The 21587-nt window shown below is 41.2% G+C and overlaps 1 protein-coding gene across 1 annotated transcript in view; it reads right to left on the bottom strand.

The window, feature by feature from the left end:
• The window catches only part of C2H8orf34 (chromosome 2 C8orf34 homolog), a 252748-nt gene that overhangs the window by 15835 nt on the left and 215326 nt on the right, over window positions 1–21587 (bottom strand). Inside the window, exon 11 of the mRNA XM_065397933.1 lies at window positions 10244–10364. Coding sequence (XP_065254005.1) covers window positions 10244–10364 — 121 coding nt within the window. The remainder of the gene's footprint in view (window positions 1–10243; window positions 10365–21587) is intronic.

Here is a 21587-nt window from a genome sequence, read left to right on the forward strand (position 1 = left end):
AATTTCACACCCTCACTGGCAGATGACTCTATTTAACTTTGTTTTGAGACACACAATCAGTTTCCTTTAGAACCAACAGCAGTGTCATTTTGTTTTAAACAGTATGAGCCACATTCTCAGCAGGTGGGAACTGGTATAGCCCCATGGACTACAAGCTGTGTGTGTATAATGAAGCCTCCAACCCACAGAAAATCTGCATTGCATTTGTGACTTGACAGCAAAGACTTCAGGATACAAGAAATCCTACAGCAATCCCAACCCTGATTTTCCAATACTATAATTTAGAATCTATTCTCATCCACTTCCACCTGTGTTTACCAAATATGCACGTTTATACTATACATTTATAAATTATGAGTACACACAAGTAGAATTGGTCTGCATTAAAATGTGCTCATATTTTATTAAATATTTTACTCATTTACTTTTTAAAAAATAAAAAACAAATTGTGTCTGCTAGTCTAAAATAAGATATTCAACATGTTAGAAGACTGGTACTAGAGAAGGTAGACTCAAAATTGTCAGTGAAATCTCAAAGGATATATTATCCAGACTCTTTAGTGAACAAATGTTTTCCTACTAGCAAATTTACAAGGTTCATTATTGTTTATATATTTAGTAGACAGTTAAGGATATTTCTTATTGTTGCTTTAAACTTAAAGTAATTTAAATGAAACACTGACCTCATTAAAATCAAGTAGTTGTTTTCATTTTACCTTTTGAAATAATTACTGTATGCTTTAAAAAAAATCAATTCATGTCACTTTGAAATTTGTAAGATATCTGGTTCAAATCTCAGGGGTCAACAAGCAATAATGTAAGTTTCATAATTTAAACCAAATGTGGTATGTGTTCTTTTAAATTAAAATTAACCTGTATCATTGCAAAATGACTAAACTCTCTAACTTCCTCGCCTTGATTCAGAGGAGACCATGCTGGAAAACTGATCTAGAATATCCATGCTTTAGTAAGAGTTCTATAAACATATTATTCTTTGTCCATGTTTCCGTGATTTTAAATTAGTGATTGATTCTACAGAAAAAAGCTATTTTAATCACTTTCTCCATATATAATTAAAAAGATTTCCACAACAAAACTGTTCAGTTTTATTTAATACATACCACATCTGTTGATTTTACTGCAACGTCAACTTTTCCAACTAAATGAATAAACCTAGTTTTGAATTTCCAACACTACAGTATTATTTGATACACATCAAATACTGTAGCTGTGACACGACTTGGGATTTTGTCAGAAAACCTCCTGTTAATGTTATTTAAATGAAAATAACATGTGGGTAACAGAGTGATCCAAGGGTATCCTACTTATGTATCAGAAATACCAGAACAACAGTTTGATTCACAACACATTCATAAGGTTTTTAACACATTAAAAAGTTCTTTTTGTGATAAAACACATTCAGGAAGAGGGCAGTGACCACAGAATTATTCCTTCAAACCAAACAGAAAAGTTGCCTGAATTAGCTACCAACAAAAAAGCTTCTCACCCTGTGTATAATATAAAGCTGCCACTGGACAGCTGTAACTTATGTGACTGGCATTTAGATGAAAGCATTACGGTGCAGTCCGCAGGGAATGATGGGGGCACTGCATAGGTGAAAATTTGAACCTGCTAAAAATGTTGCATTCACATCTGCTGAACCAAAACCAAATACTGCAAGTTTATATTTTGTAAATAAACAGAAATGCCCAGGCAAGTCTACATATTCCAAAACCCCATTCCTGATACACAGACAAATGGAGAAAACCAGTCACAGGGAAACAGATGATCAACAAGAACCATTCTCAAATAAAATAAAATAAAATACCTAGATCTCATATAGCACTTTTCATCTGTAGATTTCAAAAGCACTTTACAAAGGAGCTTAATACCATTATTTCCATTACACAGATGGGGAAACTGAGGCACGGGGAGGGGAAGTGACATGCCCAACCCTTGGGCATGGTAAACAGAGGGAGGGCTGGACATGAGGGAGCCCCAGTCAAGAGGATTTTGTGACCCTGTACCTTATCCCTGGAGTACAGGTAGTAGAAAACGGTTGGCCAGGGTGAACTGACCAGAAAGATTCTGTATTCTAGTATATCCAGCAACAGAGAAATAGACTATCAAAGGAGTCTACAACCTAGTGCCAGCTCCCAACAACCCAAACAATTGGGTGAGGACAGATAAGACATTTCAAAATATCTCATTACCCTTTGTGCTGGTGCCAGAGAACTGCAATGCAGTCTGAGAGAGTTACATGTATTTTTATTTTATAAATACATACCCCAGTTCACCTGTTTGATATTATCCTGACTGACTGCAAGGAGTTAAATCAAAGGAGGTTGTTAGAGGGGGGAAAAACAGGATATAAAACAAGGGCAAAGATAAGGGTCCTTGAGGAAACAATGGGGAAATGATTAGACCTTCCCAGACCTAAGCCTGGGATCAAAGTGGGTATTAAAACCTTGACAATGCTGGCCTATAGAAGAAGGGGGATTGAGTGGGCTGTCAAGAGCTGCTGAGGGAGAAGATGCTGACAGAGACACTGAGAAGGAGACAAACTGAAGCAAGCAGACTGCCTCTCCCAACTGAGAGGTGGGAGTAACTGGGTTGAATGGAACTTACCAAAGCTTGCAAGGTAAGATTAAAGTTTAGGTAAAGAAAAATAGGTACATAGGTCTTTTCTGTTTTTGTTTGTTTGTTTTAACTCTTTGCTCTGCATGTTTTGTACCTTTTGGGTGAATACATAATGTTTTGTTTTGAGGAAGCTGTTTTTGAGCTACTTTAAGCAGCTGCTGTCACAGGCTCCAGGAGCAAAAGTACTTACAGGGGCTAGACACAGGTGGGCCTGTCATATTAACAGGGTCAAGAATCACAGGGGCTGCCATCTGGAGCCCAGTTCCAACGTAGCTGAATTGCATGGTTGACCCTTGAGAAAGATGCAGGAAGCCAGGTGCACTTAAGAGAGCCATCAAGAGGTGCACTTAAGAGAGACAAAAGGAGATGTCTAACGTGCAGCTCAGCCTGAAGCCATGTCAATGGTACATTATCAAATCACCAGAAGCAGCAGGATCAAGTGGAAGATTTCTAGATTCCACTGTTCCACAAAGGCGTGGGTGAATGGGAAAAGCTAACTTTGCTTTGTATGAGCTGACCTACACCAAGCCAGCCCCCAATAAGTAGGGGAAGGAGCAGGCGTGCTTTCAACCCCAAAAGTTTACAGAAAGGTAAGATGCCCCAAGAATTTGCAGAAAGGGCCTTTTGGGCACTCTGACAATCATGATGGGGAGGAAACCTCCTGGCCTAAGATATCATTGGGGGAAGCAGGCTGTCATAACTATAAGGGGAAGGGTAACAACCCTCCTGTGTACAATACTATAAAATCCCTCGTGGCCAGAGACACCAAAATCCTTTTACCTGTAAAGGGTTAAGAAGCTCAGGTAACCTGGCTGACACCTGACCCAAAGAACCAATAAGGGGACAAGATACTTTCAAATCTTGAGGGGGGAAGGCATTTGTTTGTGCTCTTTGTTTTGGGGGCTGTTCGCTCTTGGGACTAAGAGGGACAGGACATCAATCCATGCTCTCCAAATCTTTCTGAACAAGTCTCTCATATTTCAAACTTGTAAGTAACAGCCAGGCAAGCCGTGTTAGGTTTATCTTTGTTTTCTCAACTTGTAAATGTTCCTTTTGCTAGAGGGTTTACCTCTGTTTGCTGTAACTTTGAACCTAAGGCTAGAGGGGGTTCCTCTGGGCTCTTTGAATCTGATTACCCTGTAAAGTTATTTTCCATCCTGATTTTACAGAAATGATTTTTACCTTTCTTTCTTTAATTAAAAACCTTCTTTTTAAGAACCTGATTGATTTTTCCTTGTTTTAAGATACAATGGGGTTGGATCTGGACTCACCAGGAATTGGTGGGGGAAAGGAGGGGAAATGGTTAATTTCTCCTTGTTTTAAGACCCAAGGGCTTGGATCGGTGTTCACCAGGAAATTGGTGGAGAAGTCTCTCAAGGCTACCCAGGGAAGGGTTATAGTATTTGGGAGGGAGATATTCTGGGGGGAGGTAGACAGAGTTTCCCAAATGACTCATAAATAATTTGGTGGTGGCAGCAAAACCAGATCTAAGCTAATAGTTAAGCTTAGAGGTTCTCATGCAGGTCCCCACATCTGTACCCTAGAGTTCAGAGTAGGGAAGGAACCTTGACATGGTGGTAGAGGTGGGATCATTTTAAACCAAAAGCCAGTAAGATTTTTTTTCTCCTTTTTAGCTGCTTAGAAAGCAGAACTGAAGGTAGATGCATATCTTATCTCTCTTTGCCTGAAGGCAGAGGTGTTAAGTTTTTTTAACAAGGGTATTTGTTAATGGAAGGTTTCAAGCTGTGAGCAAGCAGCCAGCAAAAGGAATTTACAAGCTGAATTGGATTTTTTTTTCCTTTCTAACTCGGGTATAGCTAGCTTAGAAAGGCTGAACACTGAATGCTGTGAAAGTCTCTGTTAACTAAGCAGCCCTGAGCTGAATGCATCCCAGTTTCAGTGAACTGCAGAGGGGGTGTGGCCCAGCACAAGAAAGCAGGAAAATGACCACCAGTGAAGCAGCAACTAAACTAGAGCTGGCTAGACTGGAAGCAGCAGAGAAAGAAAACGAACATAAGAGACGAATAGAACTAAAACAATTAGAAATTAATGCAGAAAAAGCCAGGGAGGAAACTGCCCACAAGAAAGCTATGGAGGCAGAGAAAACTGCCCACAAGAGAGCTATGGAGGTGAAAGAAAAAGAGATGGAGGAGACGGAAAGAGAAAGGAAGCATGAACTGGAGTTAGCAAGGGCTAAGCAGGATATATCAGCCAACCCTAGCAACCCCTCTCCAGGAACCGCTTCCCATCCCAGAAAATTCCCCACCTACAAGGCAGGTGATGATACCGAGGCCTTCTTAGAAAATTTTAAAAGGGCCTGCCTTGGGTACAGCATCTCTACAGACCAGTACATAGTAGAGCTGAGGCCACAGCTCAGTGGACCGTTAGCAGAGGTGGTGGCTGAAATGCCTAAAGAACACATGAACAGTTATGAACTTTTTAAAAACAAGGCCAGAATCAGAATGGGGCTAACACCCGAGCATGCCGTTCGGCGGTTCAGAGCCCTAAAGTGGAAACCGGATGTGGCATTTTCCCGACACGTCTACCACATTGAAAAAAATTGGGATGCCTGGGTATCAGGAGCAAGCGTTAAATCTCTGGAAGATCTGTCTTTCCTAATGAAAATGGCGCAGTTCTTAAAGGGTGTTCCTGAGGAAATAGAAAGGTACACCCTATATGGAAAACCCAAAACTGTAACCGAGGCGGGGGAGATTGGAGCCAAATGGGTGGAGGTGGCAGAAAAGAAAAAAACTAGTAGCAGTTGAAGCGAATATCAGAAGGGGCAACCCAAAACAAAACCCTATCACCGGGGGCAACCCAAGGCCCCACCTACATCCCAAGGAAAACCCCAGACACCTTATCGTCCCACCACACCAGTCTCCAGCAACCCACGTCGCACCAGTGACCAGTCAGCTGGATGATGTTTTAAATGTAATGAGCTGGGGTATGTGAAGGCCAACTGCCCCAAGAACCCCAACAGACTGCAGTTCATTACGCCGGAGTCACACCCAAGGTCCTCAGGCCCAGATGCCTCCCAGGTACCTTCAGAGCGAAGGGAAACTGTGAGTGTGGGCGGGAAAAAGTTTATCGTGTGGAGGGACACTAGAGCACAAGTCTCGGCTATCCACCAATCCTTAGTGGACCCCAAATTCATCAACCCAGAAGCCCCGGTGACAATTCATCCCTTCATGTCAAACTCTTTAAACTTGCCTGCAGCCAAGTTGCCTGTCCGGTACAAGGGCTGGTCAGGAATGTGGACTTTCGCAGTCTATGATAACTCAGTGGTTTGAGCATTGGCCTACTAAACCCAGGGTTGTGAGTTCAATCCTTGAGGGGGCCACTTAGGGATCTGGGGCAAAATCAGTACTTGGTCCTGCTAGTGAAGGCAAGGGGCTGGACTCGATGACCTTTCAAGGTCCCTTCCAGTTCTAGGAGATAGGATATCTCAATTATTTTCTTTTCTATCCCATCCCCATGCTGCTGGGGGAAGACTTGGCCAACCATGTGAAGCTAGCCAAGAGGGTGCGAATGGCCACCCGCAGCCAGGCTAAGCAAGCTTTCACACTTATCCCTGTTCCGGAGCCTTCCACTAGGGCCCCGTCTGTGTTACCAGAGACCCAGACAAAGGTGATGGAACTGGATCCCCTGCCAACGACTGCAACAGCCATAGTCGATCCAATCCCAGAGACCCAGCCAAAGCCAGTCTGAGAACCGGAACTGGCAAAGCAACCAGCACCAAAACCATTGCCAGCACTGAGTCCAGCGCTTGCAAACCCGTCTACAACTCCAACGCCAGAGGGCACCAGCGAGCCTGAACTAGCAGAAGCAGCAGATAACCCTACCCAAGAGGCTCAGCCAGAGCCTGAAATACCACATAGTGCACCAGCAGAGAGCGGTTCATGGTCAACGGCAACAACCCCATCACCTGCATCACTTCCAGAGGGACCAAGCCCAAGTCCACAATCCAAGGAAGAACTAATGTCTCCAGCAGCAAGGGAACAGTTCCAGGCCGAGCAGGAAGCAGATGACAGCCTTCAAAAAGCTTGGGCAGTGGCACGGAGCACCCCACCGCCTCTCAGCTCTTCTAACCGATCCCGGTTTGTTGTAGAACAAGGACTTTTATACAAGGAGACTCTTTCTGGTGAACACCAGGAAGATTGGCACCCTCAAAAACAGTTGGTAGTTCCAGCTAAGTACCGGGTAAAGCTCTTGAGTTTAGCCCATAATCATCCTAGTGGCTATTCTGGGGTGAACAGAACCAGACCGGTTGGGGAAGTCCTTCCACTGCGAGGAAATGGGCAAGGATGTTTCTAATTATGTCCGGTCTTGTGAGGTGTGCCAAAAAGTGGGGAAACCCCAAGACCAGGTCAACTCCCTTCTCCAGCCACTCCCCATAATTAAGGTCCCATTTCAGCAAGTAGCTGTGGATATTCTGGGTCCTTTCCCAATGAAGACACCCAAAGGAAAGCAGTACATACTGACTTTCATGGATTTTGCTACCCAATGGCCGGAAGCAGTAGCTCTAAGCAACACCAGGGTTAAAAGTGTGTACCAGGCACTAACAGACATTTTTGCCAGGGTAGGTTGGCCCTCCGACATCCTTACCGATTCGGGAACTAATTTCCTGGCAGGGACCATAAAAAACCCATGGAAAGCTCATGGGGTGAATCACTTGTTGGCCATCCCTTACCACCACCTGGTGGAAAGGGTTAATGAAACTTTGGGGGCCATAATACGTAAATTCATAAATAAGCACTCCAATGATTGGGACCTAGTGTTGCAGCAGTTGCTTTTTGCATACAGGGCTGTACCACATCCCAGTTTAGGGTTTTCACCATTTGAACTTGTGTATGGCCGCGAGGTTAAGGGGCCATTACAGTTGGTGAAGCAGCAATGGGAGGGTTCTACGCCTTCTCCAGGAACTAACATTCTGGACTTCGTAAGCAACCTACAAAACACCCTCCAAGACTCTTTAGCCCTTGCTAAAAAAAAACCTAAAAGAGGCTCAGAAAGAGCAAAAAGCCTGGTATAATAAACATGCCAGAAAGCATTCCTTCAAAGTAGGGGACCAAGTTATGGTCTTGAAGGCGTTCCAGGCCCATAAAATGAAAGCGTCATGGAAAGGGCCATTCACGGTCCAAGAGAGCCTGGAAGCTGTTAACTATCTCATAGCATCCCCCATCTCAACCCTAAAGCCTAAAGTGTACCATGTTAATTCTCTAAAGCCCTTTTATTCCAGAAAATTAAAGGTTTGTCAGTTTACAGCCCAGAGAGGAAATGACGCTGAGTGGCCTAAAGGTGTCTACGAAGAAAAAAGTAATGGTAGCATGGAAGAGGTGAACCTCTCCACAATCCTGGGACGTATGCAGCAACAGCAGATCAAGGAGATGTGCAGTAGCTTCACGCCAACGTTCTCAGCCACCCCAGGACGGACTGAACGGGCATACTACTCCATTAACACAGGTGATGCTCACCCCATTAGAACCCCACCCTACCGAGTGTCTCCTCACGCCCAAACTGCTATAGAATGGAAAATCCAGGACATGCTACAAATGGGTATAATCCGCCCCTTTAACAGTGCATGGGCATCTCCAGTGGTTCTAGTTCCCAAACCAGATGGGGAAATACACTTTTGCGTGGACTACCGTAAGCTAAATGCTGTAACTCGTCCCGACAACTATCCAATGCCACGCACAAATGAGCTATTGGAGAAACTGGGACGTGCCCAGTTCATCTCTACATTAAACTTAACCAAGGGGTACTGGCAAGTACCGCTAAATAAACCTGCCAAGGAAAGGTCAGCCTTCATCACCCATGCAGGGATGTATGAATTTAATGTGCTTCCTTTCAGGCTACGAAATGCACGTGCCACCTTCCAGAGACTTGAAGATGGTCTCCTAGCGGGATTGGGAGAATCTGCAGTTGCCTACCTTAATGATGTGGCCATTTTTTCTAATTCATGGGCAAAACACCTGGAGCACCTGGAAAAAGTCTTTGAGCGTATAAGGCAGGCAGGACTAACTGTTAAGGCTAAAAAGTGTCAAATAGGCCTAAACAAAGTAACTTACCTTGGACACCAGGTGGGTCAAAAAACTATAAACCCCCTACAGGCCAAAGTAAATGCTATCCAATAGTGGCCTGTCCCAAAGTCAAAAAAACAGGTCCAATCCTTCTTAGGCTTGGCCGGATATTATTGGCGATTTGTACCACACTACAGCCAAATCGCCGCCCCACTGACAGACCTAACCAAAAAAAACAAAACAGCCAAATGCAGTTCAGTGAACTGATGAGTGTCAAAAGGCCTTTAACCAGCTTAAGGTGACACTCATGTCTAACCCTGTGCTATGGGCCCCAGACTTTGATAAACCGTTCCTAGTAACCACAAATGCGTCCGAGTGTGGTGTGGGAGCAGTTTTAATGCAGGAAGGACCGGATCAAGAATTCCATCCTGTCTTGTTTCTCAGCAAAAAACTGTCTGAGAGGGAAAGCCACTGGTCAATCAGCGAAAGGGTTACATAGTAAACCAGTTAAACAGCTGGGATTAGAATTCAGGAACTCCTCACCCCTAAGATCAGGATGCCTGTATTTATTTCCTCACTTCTAACCTGCAGAAGCAGCAGAGTATTCGGATCCTATAGTTCTGTGGTTACTAAGAAAAAAGTGATCTGAAAATAGGTTTATATCATAACTTACCTTTTTGTGCATGTGCCACATCTTCATGCCTCCAATGTCACATTTGTTAAAAGGCAGACTTATTATTTTCTATGGTGTGGTCATGAAGTGGCATGACATGCAGCACATATATCATAGGCCTGCAGTGCTGTACGTATGCCCTTTAAAAAGGATGAATACTGCAAAAATATTTTCCTGTTATTCATTGTTTAATTTAACCAATCATCCAGAGTAAAATGGAATTTATTCTACAACTAAAGGGGTGTATGTTTTGAATCATTCATAAAATATTTAAAGCTGAAGCAAGAAAATACTCATTACAATGAAAAAAAGTGGAAACTGTATTCTAAATTTCCCAATGCATTTTTCAAGAAACAATGAAAATACTTTCACCCAAACTTTGGTTTACTTTATTGTACTCGTTGAAAAATTACTACTATCACTACTGTAGCAGAGATTCTATTATACACAATGGCCCTAATCCTCATCAACCGGAACTCCCATTAAATCTCACAGAGGTCCTGGCTGGCTTATCCCTCAGGCCAGTCTTTTATTTATTAATACATTGGTCTGTTGAAGTCTTTTGGAAGATTTATACCCTGGAGGTCTAGCAACAATAATTCACTACCACCTGAGGTATTACTGAGCTATGGGAATAAATATGTAATGAAATTGTCAGGATAGTTTTTTAATTACCTTACCATACACAGTCAAGTTTAAAATCTTTGGCTTCAAATAAATGTCTTTTTTCCTGTTCAACAAAATAGCAAACGAAGAGAAAGAGAGGTTACAATTCAATTTCTCATCTACTTTTGTCAGTGTCTCAGCCAATGTTTCCTCTCCTTACTCACATGAGTAGTCCAACTGATTTCAGTGGGTTACTTGGGTGTATAGGGTTTGATGTTTTATGATTCCTTGTCACTATACGCACCAGCTAGATGTTTTTCCATGGTCTGCAGTTCTTTTGCGGCTAAGGAGTCTTTCAGGAGTTTCTGGCTTGGGGACCCTCCGTTTCTGGCACACATGACATCCAGGTCCCAAACAGGTTGATGCTAAATGCAGGTAAAAAGAAAGGGGAATACTAGCATCTTTAAATGTATTTTTACATTTATATCTAAAGTAAAAGAAAGTTGGAATGATATGTTCTCCTAATTTAGGTAATTAAATGGCGCTTTAAAGTTTAAAGTGCAATTAATAAAAATGTTAGCTTTATATAAACATATTCATTGTGAAACTCTATTTAATTTAAGGTACAGATGGGTAAGAGATGGATTAGATTCAAAATATCTAGTAGTTTTAAGCAAAGATATACCTGCATAGAAACTGGTGCTCAAATTGAGGCAGCATATCAGGCCAAATTCTGCAATGATTTACACTCTGTGTAGTCCCATTGACTTTAGTGGCATTGCACTCACTTTAAATCAACATAAAATGTGGCCCAATATCTCTGCAAAGCAGCACTTCTGGGAATATCTCTGCATTTCCTAACCAACATTTCCAATACTGTTGTATCACTGCAAGAAGTCTTCCTTTCAGGAAAGGTAACTAAATCATGGCAGCATTATAAGCAGTTTGGAAGGGATCCTGGCAAGCAAAATACCTACCCAGTCATTCGACTATTGAACACTGTGATATTCAGAGTTACCTACAGGTTTTTGGAACTGTTCAATGTGCTTTTAAAAGATGTCTTCAAAAACATAAAACTATGGCGATAAACTTGATAAGTTTGTATCTGTTTGTTTGAGATAAACTAAAAACTAAAACATATGACCAGATAGGACTTAGTCATAAAAACAATGGGCAAAAAGATCAATTAAAACATATCAGAACATAGAGTTTACTTTATTACATTGCCAAAATATTTCATCCAAAGACCTAGTGTTTTTTTTAAACAGTAAAAACTAGTTATATGTACTGTAGTTACCTTTGCTATTTTTCCAAGAAATAAATATATTCTTCAAAATACAGTTATACAGAATATTTTATATTTCAGATCTATTCAAAACAATCAACACCACCTTTTAAGAATCCAACTCCTGTGAAGCATAAATTCTTTGCTAGATTTGACCATACAACTTTAGAATGATAAAGAAATATCTAAAATGTAAAGGTCCAGATTTGCATAGGAAAGAGAAACTGGCCTTCTATTAAATCTATCAAAGCTGTTCAAGATTTTAATTGGCATATTTATTTAGTGATGTGATTTTTGGAATGATGGTACCATTTTCAGTTTGCAAATTTGCTTCCATAGCACTCCCATTTTAATTAAAATTATTCCTATTTGGTTCCAGGTATTAAAGTAGAATATTTGGAGAAGACCATAAACTATACAAATTTAGATCTGATCCTGCTAATTTCAGACAGATGAATAGCCCCCATTGGTCCTGATCCAGAGAGGTTTTGAGCATCTGCAACTTCAGTGACAGCTGTGAGTTCTCAGCATCAGACACAATGAACTCATTAGGACTATTCACATGCATGGAATTACTCACATGAATAAGTGTTTGAAGGATCAAGACCATAGTTATTTAGTGGCAGATTCCAATATTTTTACTTATGTTGAATAACACCTTATTTTATGAGCAGTTCAATTAAAAGCAACAGGGCTACCCAGGGCATTAGGAGCTAGTCAGTGTGTTCATTGTGGGGAAAGGGATCAGAATGTGGCCCTATGTTATAGTTTTTATATTGATTATTTAGATATTTTTTTCCTTATATAAATGTCCATGTATATGTTTGTGTATGTTTATGTATGTACTCAAAGACACACACACACACATACACACACACACAGAGTATATGTCTTTGTAACTATGGAGATGTCATACAATGATGCACACAGACTCCTACATGAAGACATACACAGTTTATGTGAGTACACATATAAATGACATAAATATGCATGACTTAAAATATATACACCCATATATTTACATGCATTCAGTATATACCCATACACATTTTCATTTATCCAAATTCTTCCGTCAACACATGCCTTCAACTGCCAGTGAAGTCAATGAAATAACTGAGGGTAGAATCTATCCCACAGTTTGTGATCAGTTTATTAAATGCTTTTGCAACCCACACACCTTCTGGGTGTGGTGTTCTGTCCCATCTAGTGGCACCGAGACCACTTAGAGAGAGTTAAACGAGTCTGCTCTACAGCTGTAGCTAACAGGCAGTTGGCTTTTAGATCATGTGGTAGAGGCTCATGAACTAAGCTTCAAAGGCCCCAGGTTCAATCCTGCCCGCCGACGACCAGGGTCTGTCAGTATTACACGTTGTCATGTTTTGATGAAAAGATCAAGAGTACATGCAACACCACAAATATCAGTAACTACAAGTCAGGCCATAATGTGCCAAAGGCCAAAGCAATGCTGCATCATTACTTACTGAGTACATGTGGTACTAAATATTTGAAATTTAGTGACAAACAAACATTGTAAATGACCATAAACATATAAATACATTCATTTGATAATGATATGAATGAGAATGAAAACCAGCACAAACAAGCCAAAGGTTATTATGATAATAAAATGTTGTGACTCTTGTGATCATTCTCTGATTCTGTGCATTTCAGGGACATACCAAAGTAGGTTTCAATCATTTAGGAGGCAGAGCAGGGATACCAATTTTTCATACATGGCTTTGGATGAAAATGAATTATGTTTTGAGGCCCACATTCACTTCGGAGTTTGCATTAGTGTAAACCCTGCTAAGGGTCCCTAGTGTTCCCATCACACAGCTGTGCCAGTTCCATATGCTGAGGAGCCAGCATAGCCTGAAAAGTGGATGGTGATACCTAGAAAAGGGGGCATGACCATGGTGGCTGGGAAATATGCGGATTCATGGCTCTAGCATGATTTAAAGCCTCCCAAAGCCTTAGGGCAGATAGCAGCAGTAACACTATGTAAGTTAAGATAAACCCTCAGGGTTGCAAGGCACTTTTGCTGGTGCAGCAAGGTGTAATTTACACCTTCCTGTGCCACTTTACAGAACTTAGTCTTATTGTCTTTTGGCCAGGTATAGTAGAAGCAGACCAATACAAACTTGCAAGCATAGTGTAACTTTACTCTGAAGCATAACAATAGTGGAGCCAACTAGTGCTATAATATAGCCTCTTGATCTCCTTAAAAACACACTCCAGATTATTTCTATGCAAACATTACAACTTCAGTTAATTCAAATTTTAATCAGCTGTGACAATGGTAGATCGTATCCCGCTTATTCCTTTCAACCTGGTAGGTTGGGTCAGTGTTGGATATAAATATGGATGTTTTTAGTTTATTTAATATCTTCTTTGCCATTATGGTTCCAAACTATGCCTTATGTTTAATGTTTCATTACATTTTACAAATGGATGTTTACATTAACAAGGAGTTTTACATCTCAATACAAGGAAATTACTGAAAGAACATCCTTGTCATTTTTACTTATGGAAATCACATTGGGCCCCATTCACCAACTTTGAACCAAGGCATGGTGAGGTAATATAGCATCCAAAAAATGTTAAATCAATATTGTCAAGAGATGTGCCAACTTTTAAGGTCAGCCATATGTCAGTATTTTGCTAAGGTTTTTTCCACATCTTCATTATGTCTTCACATACAATATATTTATTTTTGTATTCTTTACTTAGATCACTTAGCCAACAAATACAAAGGAAGAGGCCAAAATGTAATCAAGGCCTTAACTAGTTCATTGCATTTTTGAAGAATATTGTAACTTAGTGGGGCTGGAGTGGGTTAGGGGAAATTGGCTATAGTTATAAATTGCTCATGTTAGCAAGAGTTTCTTTTAGATGTCATAGTTCATGCTTCAGACTTTAGCACCACATTAGCTCGGTGCCAAAAGTCATTGATGATATTCCTGTTGGAAGAAATATGATACACATTAAGGTTCCGATCCTGCAATTGAATGTACTGTCATGGACCCTCACACAGATGTGAAGTCCCACAGACATCTATGGAGTTCTGCTCAGGTGAAATGATCAGAGGCCAGAATCAAGGCCTAAGAATTCTCAACCTCTAATATAAACTGCTTTACCAGAACAATGTAGGACACTCCAAGAGGAGAAGCTGGCTTCCAGCAGAAAGCATTCCTTCATCTTTTAAGAATGCCTTTTATCAGAGATATAGAGCAGTTTAACGTGTGATTTTCAGGGAGAAAATTTTTCATTCTAGACCACAGCATCCCTTCTGAATTCATAGAATAAGAAGAGATTTTAAGATGTGGAGGTAGCCTGCCTTAGATTGCCAGCTTCCCTGCAGTCAAGAACAATTGGCTCCAAGAGCAGCTTGCAATGAGTAATTTTTGACTGAGGATAAGAGCAAACAAGACAAATAAAAGATAAAGAAAATTTCAAGTGGAACTGTCTGGTTCCAATAAAACCAAGTTATTTAAATGGAAAATGCAAACATATTAGAATTTGCCTAGGATTGCATTCTTTGTTTAGTAATTAGTTCCTGACAAGTTGGAAATATAAATAATTTTTGATTGAACTTTATGTTATGCATATTTGTGTTCATTAACTGAAAGTTTTACTAGAAGCTTCAGGAAATAATACCACAACAAAGAAAAACTCTCATAAGCTTTCTCATATGCAATTCACCAATTCATATAAAAGTAAACTTAAATAGAAACATTTGTCACAGATGCCTCCAAATACAGTCAAATAATTCCATTTTTCAACAAATTATCTGTGAGTGTGCACTTGTGATTAATCCTGACCAGGAAGGTGAGAAGCATGGTTGTTATTCAAGCAGCTAATCTTTCTGCACAATATTGTGTAAAGGTTTTTCACACAACATTCATTTTTCTATTAGAGTTCACCAACTGTTTAATCTTTCAGTTTCCACAATCTGCTCAGGCACACAGGGTGAGCTAGTCAACTCGGTTCTTAAGGTAATTTAAAAATAATAATCCGCTTCAAAGCTTTGTTGCATATTGGCAATCACCTCTAATCTCTATCTTCAACATTAGGGCCCGTTCTACTTGAAATGCCATGTAATTGAAATTACAAGCTTTCCGCTCCGCGTGGCAGCCTGCTAGCACATTGTATACCAAACGTACAATAAAAAATAAAAAAAACTGTTGAGCTAGTCCTTTCGACATTGAGGTTTGAGCTAAATTATTGAGCTTTCCTATCTACAGAAATAAAATACATGGGCACCAAGGAACTACCCGTGCTTCAGCATGTGAAATGTAAGCAGAAGATTGATTTCATGATGATTCAGGCTGTCTTTTAATCATTGTTATTTTGGGGTGGAAATCTTGGATTTGTGTTGCCAAAAATATTAAAGTCTTAAAACTATGATCATCACTGGCAAAGGAGTAGCCCTTCCTACATTTAAAATTAAATTAAAAAAATGTTTGGAAACTTTAATTTAAAAAAAATCTTGAGGCTTTTTAAATTAAGATTATTTGAGGTCAGGGATGCACCCACCTTTCCCATTATACGGCTAATCCTGCAAAGTGCTGAATGTCTCCTCAGAGATGCTAAGCACCTTCACAGCCTCCACTGACTTCAGTAGGACCTCATGGAGCTAAAGGATTGGGCCTTTAGTTCGCTTCTAGGGGCTGGTCTACACTGGGGGGGGGATCGATTCAAGATACGCAACTTCAGCTACACGAATAGCGTAGCTGAAGTCGAAGTATCTTGGATCGAATTACCTGGGGTCCAGACGGCGCAGGATCGATGGCCGCGGCTCCCCCGTCGACTGCGCTACCGCCGCTCGCTCTGGTGGAGTTCCAGAGTCGACGGTGAGCGCGTTCGGGGATCGATATATCGCGTCTTAACGAGACACGATATATTGATCCCGGATAAATCGACTGCTACCCGCCGATACGGCGGGTAGTGAAGACGTACTTTAGAACTGGGCATGCCTTGGAAATCTAGTGGTAGGATAACATGAAATGATATTTCTCCTAATGCCATTCACCTGGATCAAAATATAGCAGTGATACTCAGATTAAGATTCTTTAATGTGTCTCCTGCAGCTCTTTGCTATTTATGATATTAAAACTTATGATATTAAAACAGTGCGTGATTTAATTATTAAACAAGCTAAGTTAACAACCAATCAGGATGCTTTTACTATGTTATTAACCAATTGTAGTTGATAAAATAATAACACCTAGTCAGTCATTTTGCTGTGAGAATAATTATATATAATAATTATATATATATATATATATATATATAATAATTATATACAGAATTATTCTCACAGCAAAATGACTGACCAGGTATTATTGTTTTATTTTATATATATGTATATGTATGTATGTATAGTGCTTTTACCCACCTTGCTTTGAAACAGGAGTAGATGAAAGCCATGTAGGGAAATTTAAGTCTGTGGCAGCAGAGTCCACACGGACAGTTAGTGCGCACAGGCCAATACAAGACAGATTTACACTCCAGCTTGCCGTCAGTTAAGTGTTCTTATAGACAAGCCCTCAGTCAGACATGCTCCCATCCTGCAATATGGAGAGACAGTAGTCTCTTCATAGTTAAGGTTGTAACCAGCTTTACATTATAATACCCGATTATGACACCTCAATAATTTCTGCAAAACTAACCCTGAAATGTCTTAAATTTCAGGTGAAGCAGTTATGGTGATTTTGAGATATGTATGGTACTGATAAAGAGAAGGGAACATTGAGGACAGGTGCTTTTGAAAATATGCATTGGAGTAATGCACAGTCTTAACAGTGTGCACGGCTGATTACATTCTTTACAACGCATGCATGGCTGCAGTTTAAGATTTGCAGAGCAGTTGAAAGTGAGGGTAAACTGAGAGGCATGGACCCTTAAGCCTCTAAAATCAGCAGATTATTTAATGGCAAGCAGCCAGGACACACAGACATAAGCTTCTCAACGTATTATTATTGAGGGGCCCATACCCTACAGAGTCCTTTAGCTCCTCAGGGAATTTTCAACAGAAAAAGTCAGGACACTGCCAAGCTTCTAAGCTCCACAGGGCACTTTCAGCAAGGGCTTATATTCAGCCTGCTGGCTACTTGAGCTCCACATGGCTCCAGTCAGGGCAGCACATGAGTTGCAGAATTGAATTCCCAGTCTCTAAAATAATTGGCAAAAGAAAAGGAAATTCAAGCACTGAGCATCCAAATGCTGGCAGGCATGCAAAAACATGAACATCCTACTTAGCTGGTATTATTGGAGACCAATGGTATGGGAGGAAAAGGCCTGGTCAGCGCAAAAGCAGCCATGTTACACACAGAGCTCTGCTACTCACATGCTGACCCTTGCAAAAGAGTGTAGACATTATACTAAGTAGCCTAACAGTTTACTTCAGTTCAGGGAAACAATGTTGGTCAAAGAATGGGACATGGAGACAGCAGGAAAGACAAACTGGGAGTGAACAGGGTAAGGACAAGGAAGGTTCACACCAAGGAGGCCTCTGTGTTGCTTGAAGCATGGGAGCTGGGACGGAGACACCTGTGGCACCATCAAGTCAATGCCAGAAAGGGCCCTTTCAGACAGGTGACTCCATGTACAAAACCTGCAGCCTAGCCCAGTGGCCATGGCTGTTGGTGGGAGGAAAGTGGATTCATTGCTTTCATTTCCAGCTAGTTCTTTATATTCCCAGAGCCCAGAATGCTTGTTTAGTACTGCACCTGCATTTCCACACAGGACTATTCCATAGAATCATAGACTTTAAGGTCAGAAGGGACCATTATGATCATCTAGTCTGACCTCCTGCACAACGCAGGCCACAGAATCTCACCCACCCACTCCTGTATCAACCCCCTAACCTATGTCTGAGCTACTGAAGTCCTCAAATTGTCGTTTAAAGACTTCAAGGTGCAAGTGACCCGTGCCCCACGCTGCAGAGGAAGGCGAAAAACCCCCAGGGCCTCTGCCAATCTGCCCTGGAGGAAAATTCCTTCCCGACCCCAAATATGGTGATCAGCTAAACCCTGAGCATGTGGGCAAGACTCACCAGCTAGACACCCAGGAAAGAATTCTCTGTAGTAACTCAGATCCCACCCCATCTAACATCCCATCACAGGCCATTGGGCATATTTACCGCTAATAGTCAAAGATCAATTAATTGCCAAAATTAGGCTATCCCATCCATCATACCATCCCCTCCATAAACTTATCAAGCTTAGTCTTGAAGCCAGATATGTCTTTTGCCCCCACTGCTCCCCTTGGAAGGCTGTTCCAGAACTTCACTCTTCTGATGGTTAGAAACCTTCGTCTAATTTCAAGACTAAACTTCCTGATGGCCAGTTTATATCCATTTGTTCTTGTGTCCACATTGGTACTGAGCTTAAATAATTCCTCTCCCTCCCTGGTATTTATCCCTCTGATATATTTATAGAGAGCAATCATATCTCCCCTCAGCCTTCTTTTGGTTAGGCTAAACAAGCCAAGCTCTTTGAGTCTCCTTTCATAAGACAGGTTTTCCATTCCTCGGATCATCCTAGTAGCCCTTCCCTGTACTTGTTCCAGTTTGAATTCATCCTTCTTAAACATGAGAGACCAGAACTGCACACAGTATTCCAGGTGAGGTCTCACCAGTGCCTTGTATAATGGTACTAACACGTCCTTACTCCAAGGTCCTTCTCCTCCTCTGTTACTTCCAACTGATGCGTCCCCAGCTTATAACAAAAATCCTTAACCTCCACTCTATTCTCAGTGTTTAGCGGTCCTACTTCTTCTTTCTTTGTTTTCTTCTTATTTATTTGGCTATAGAACCTTTTACTATTGGTTTTAATTCCCTTTGCAAGGTCCAACTCTACATGGCTTTTGGCCTTTCTCACTGTATCCCTATATGTTCTGACCTCAATAAGATAGCTTTCCTTGCTGATCACTCCCATCTTCCACTCCTTGTAGGCTTTCTGCTTTTTCATAATCACCTCTCCGAGATGCTTGCTCATCCAGCTTGGTCTACAATTCCTGCCTATGAATTTTTTTCCCTTTCTTGGGATGCAGGCTTCTGATTGTTTCTGCAACTTTGACTTGAAGTAATTCCAGGCCTCCTCCACCTTTAGATCCACAAGTTCTTCAGTCCAATCCACTTCCCTAACTAATTTTCTTAATTGTTTAAAGTTAGCCCTTTTGAAATAAAAAACCCTAGTCACAGATCTATTTTTGTTTATCCTTCCATTTAGTTTGAACTGAATTAGCTCATGATCACTCAAACCAAGGTTGTCCCCTACAACCATTTCTTCTATAAGGTCCTCACTACTAACCAAAACCAAATCTAAAATGGCATCTCCTCTCATTGGTTCAGCAACTACTTGGTGAAGGAATCCATCAGCTATTGCATCCAGGAAAATCTGAGCCCTATTATTATTACTAGCACTTGTCCTCCAGTCTATATCTGGGAAGTTAAAGTCTCCCATGATCACACAATTCCCATTAGTATTTACTTAATTAAAAACATTAAAGAGATCTCTATCCATATCAGATCTCGGTGGTCTATAACACACCCCGAGCACTATCCCAGGGGAGGCTCTAGTAGCTTTCTTCCCCAGTGTGATTTTTGCCCAGACAGACTCTGTCTTATCCATTCCATCACTTCTTATTTCTTTACAGTCTACCTCATCATTGATATACAATGTGTGACAGACCCAGACCAGTGGGGTACAGGAGTCTGGTAGAGGGCAAATATACTGGTCACTGGGTGAGTAGTTTTCTGTTCCCTGAGTGACCAGAGCAGGGGCTGCACTAGAGTAATCAGGAACCTGCTAGAACCAGTTAAGGCAGGCAGGCTAATTAGGACACCTGGAGCCAATTAAGAAGAAGCTGCTCGAATCAATTAAGGCAGGCTAATCAGGGCACCTGGGCTTTAAAAAGGAGCTCACTTCAGTTTGTGGTGCGAGTATGAGGAGCTGGGAGCAAGAGGTGCAAGGAGCTGAGAGTGAGAGGGTGTGTTGCTGGAGGACTGAGGAGCACAAGCGTTATCAGACACCAGGAGGAAGGTCCTGTGGTGAGAATAAGGAAGGTCTTTGGAGGAGGCCATGGGGAAGTAGCCCAGGGAGTTGTAGCTGTCATGCAGCTGTTACAGGAGGCAAGATAGACAGCTGCAGTCCACAGGGCCCTGGGCTGGAACCCGGAGTAGAGGGCGAGCCCGGGTTCCCCCCAAACCTCCCAATTGACCTGGACTGTGGGTTCTTCCAGAGGGGAAGGGCTCTGGGCTGTTCCCCAACCCACATGGTGAATCTCTGAGGCAAGAAAATCCACCAATAAGTGCAGGACCCACCAAGATAGAGGAGGAACTTTGTCACAAATGCTACTCCACCATCTTTGCCTTTATTTCTGTCTTTTCTAAACAGCACATACCCTTCAATACCTGTACCCCAGTCATGACTACTATTCCACCATGTTTCTGTTATCCCTATAATATCTGGTTTCACTTCCTGCACCAGTAACTCTAGTTCCTCCATTTTGTTTCCTAGGCTCCTCGCATTGGTATACAAACATCTTAATTTTTGCCAATGTTTGGCAAATGCGTAAGTGAGAAATAGGCAAATGTTTAAGTTTTAATCATGGTGTTTCCCATATAACTCATTGAATGGTGAAGGCAGAGGTGTGAAAGAGGCAGATGTTCCAGAGTCTGGTTTCTCTTTGCTTTCTCTGCTTTGAGCAGAACAAGAGTCAGCACATGGAGTAAGCAACTTAATTAAATTCAGTGTCACTGCCAAGAAATGGTATCCATATTCAGCAAAACGTGACTATAACAAGAGACACCATTGTTAGAAAAATCTGTCCATTTCACTCTCTGGCCACAGAGCTTAGGTCAAAGTGTTCAACTGAAGGATGAACTTTAGAGACTTTAAATATGTCTTTTCTCTGACCTTTTGTAATATGACATGACAATTTTGAAGCAAACATCTGAAAAAATACAAAATCATAGCACTATTCCATTAAGGAAGATGAAACTGCCCCATTGCTTATTTTTTTAAGCAGGAAAATTCACAGAGTTGTTTGAACAGGTCCAGTTTGGGCACAACGCTTTTATGAAGGAAAAACAAAAAAGAGTTTGTCCAGGTTTTAAGAAAATAAAAGTAAAGCATTTGAAAGCTTTTGGAGACCGGTGGGACTTCCAATCTTACCAATCAGTCAATATCTCATGCACATTCTCCTAGAGACACTCTCCAAAACCCAATGCCCTTAGAATCCTATCCTGCAAACACCCACATGAGTATATATAGAATCAGAGCCATTGTATATAAAAACTTCACATCAAATGGTTGACTATGTACTAGCTATATTATTATTAATGGATCATTTTTGT

Source organism: Emys orbicularis, chromosome 2 (assembly GCF_028017835.1).
Source record: "Emys orbicularis isolate rEmyOrb1 chromosome 2, rEmyOrb1.hap1, whole genome shotgun sequence".
Lineage (NCBI taxonomy): Eukaryota > Metazoa > Chordata > Testudines > Emydidae > Emys > Emys orbicularis.